This window comes from Olea europaea, unplaced genomic scaffold (genome assembly GCF_002742605.1).
Source record: "Olea europaea var. sylvestris unplaced genomic scaffold, O_europaea_v1 scaffold34407, whole genome shotgun sequence".
Taxonomy (NCBI): domain Eukaryota; kingdom Viridiplantae; phylum Streptophyta; class Magnoliopsida; order Lamiales; family Oleaceae; genus Olea; species Olea europaea.
The window spans coordinates 1-1,216 of NW_019253467.1; the positions used below are offsets into that span (position 1 = coordinate 1).

General features: G+C 34.9%; 1 protein-coding gene across 1 annotated transcript; it reads right to left on the reverse strand.

Moving 5' to 3' along the window:
- Window positions 1–27: 27 nt before the first annotated feature.
- On the reverse strand, window positions 28–1,099 carry LOC111386165 (protein STRUBBELIG-RECEPTOR FAMILY 6-like). The gene is made up of 2 exons (XM_023010619.1): window positions 806–1,099; window positions 28–394 (listed from the first exon to the last, which is right to left on the reverse strand). The coding sequence occupies exons 1-2, from the start codon at window positions 1,075–1,077 to the stop codon at window positions 226–228; spliced, it is 441 nt and encodes a 146-aa protein (XP_022866387.1). The 5' UTR covers window positions 1,078–1,099; the 3' UTR covers window positions 28–225.
- Window positions 1,100–1,216: the final 117 nt, after the last annotated feature.

The following is a 1,216-nucleotide window of genomic DNA, read 5'->3' on the forward strand; positions in this document are numbered from 1 at the left end:
ATTTTTAAAACATTGCTAATACATGAAGGCAAGACAGCAACCCCCTCAAACCTCATTCCTTAGAAAGATAATTGGATCTTCAAAGAATAAAACGTCTACTGTGAGTTTGCTAGAATAATTCCATCTCGAAGAACGAAACAATTAATACAGGCATAATTTAATTTCCACCGTTCTCCTTGGAAAGAGACACTCTGTCACCTGGAGACCACTAATCTTCTGAAATTGCTAGAGAAAGATATTTAAAAAGCTTTGAAGTAATACCTGATCTGGTTCATGGACGAGGCTCGATAAACCACAATCTGAAAGATGAGGGTTGAGCTCCGTATCAAGTAAAATATTAGCTGATTTGAAATTCTTGTGGATTACAGACGGTGAACAAACTTCATGTAGGTATCTACAAAGAAAACTTACTTGAGAAATAGGCTACTTACTTGTGTGCTGAACTAAAAGAGGGAATAAAAGACATAAACTAACATGTTTTTAGCTAAGTTTACAAGTAACTAAAAGTTATTATTAAGTAAAATTTGCTTCCAAACATGTTTGGATAAGTCACTTTTTTCTTACATCTATATAAAAAGGTACTTATTTTGAATGTTTATCTTACCTTTTCAATTTTAGTCAGAAAAAAATAATATTAATTTCTGAAAAGATAAGTAAACCGTCTAAGCTTTAATTAGACATACATTTGCATGTGCCAGCTAATAGCATTAGCAAAAACATGGAGGATGACAATTATGCGGCAAAATTTGTGTTACCACTCGCAATGCTCTCAACTATTATTCCATAGACTGCTCAGCGAACTTACTCTAGTGCACGTGCAGTTCCTAATGCAATCTTGACACGGATATTCCATGTTAATGGCTTGCTCTCTTCATCTGAGAGATGAAGGAACTCATGCAGAGAACCATTTTTATGAAACTCATAAACCAGCAAGAGTTGTCCATGCTCAGAACAATAGCCCACCAACTCAGTTACATTTGGGTGATTCAACCGGGAAATCCCTGACACAATGTCCAAAAAGTCCGCATGATTGAGCAGAGTAGATGAATTAATTTTTTTCACAGCAAGAACCTGCATAGACAGCGTGTTTAAAGCGGTAAATTCAATAGCAGAAATTCCTTGAGAAATATAAATGTAGTAATTCTACATATAATAGAATGATAAAACATCACTCCACTCCTTTCAAATCATACCACTTCTTCAGTTTAATGTCCAC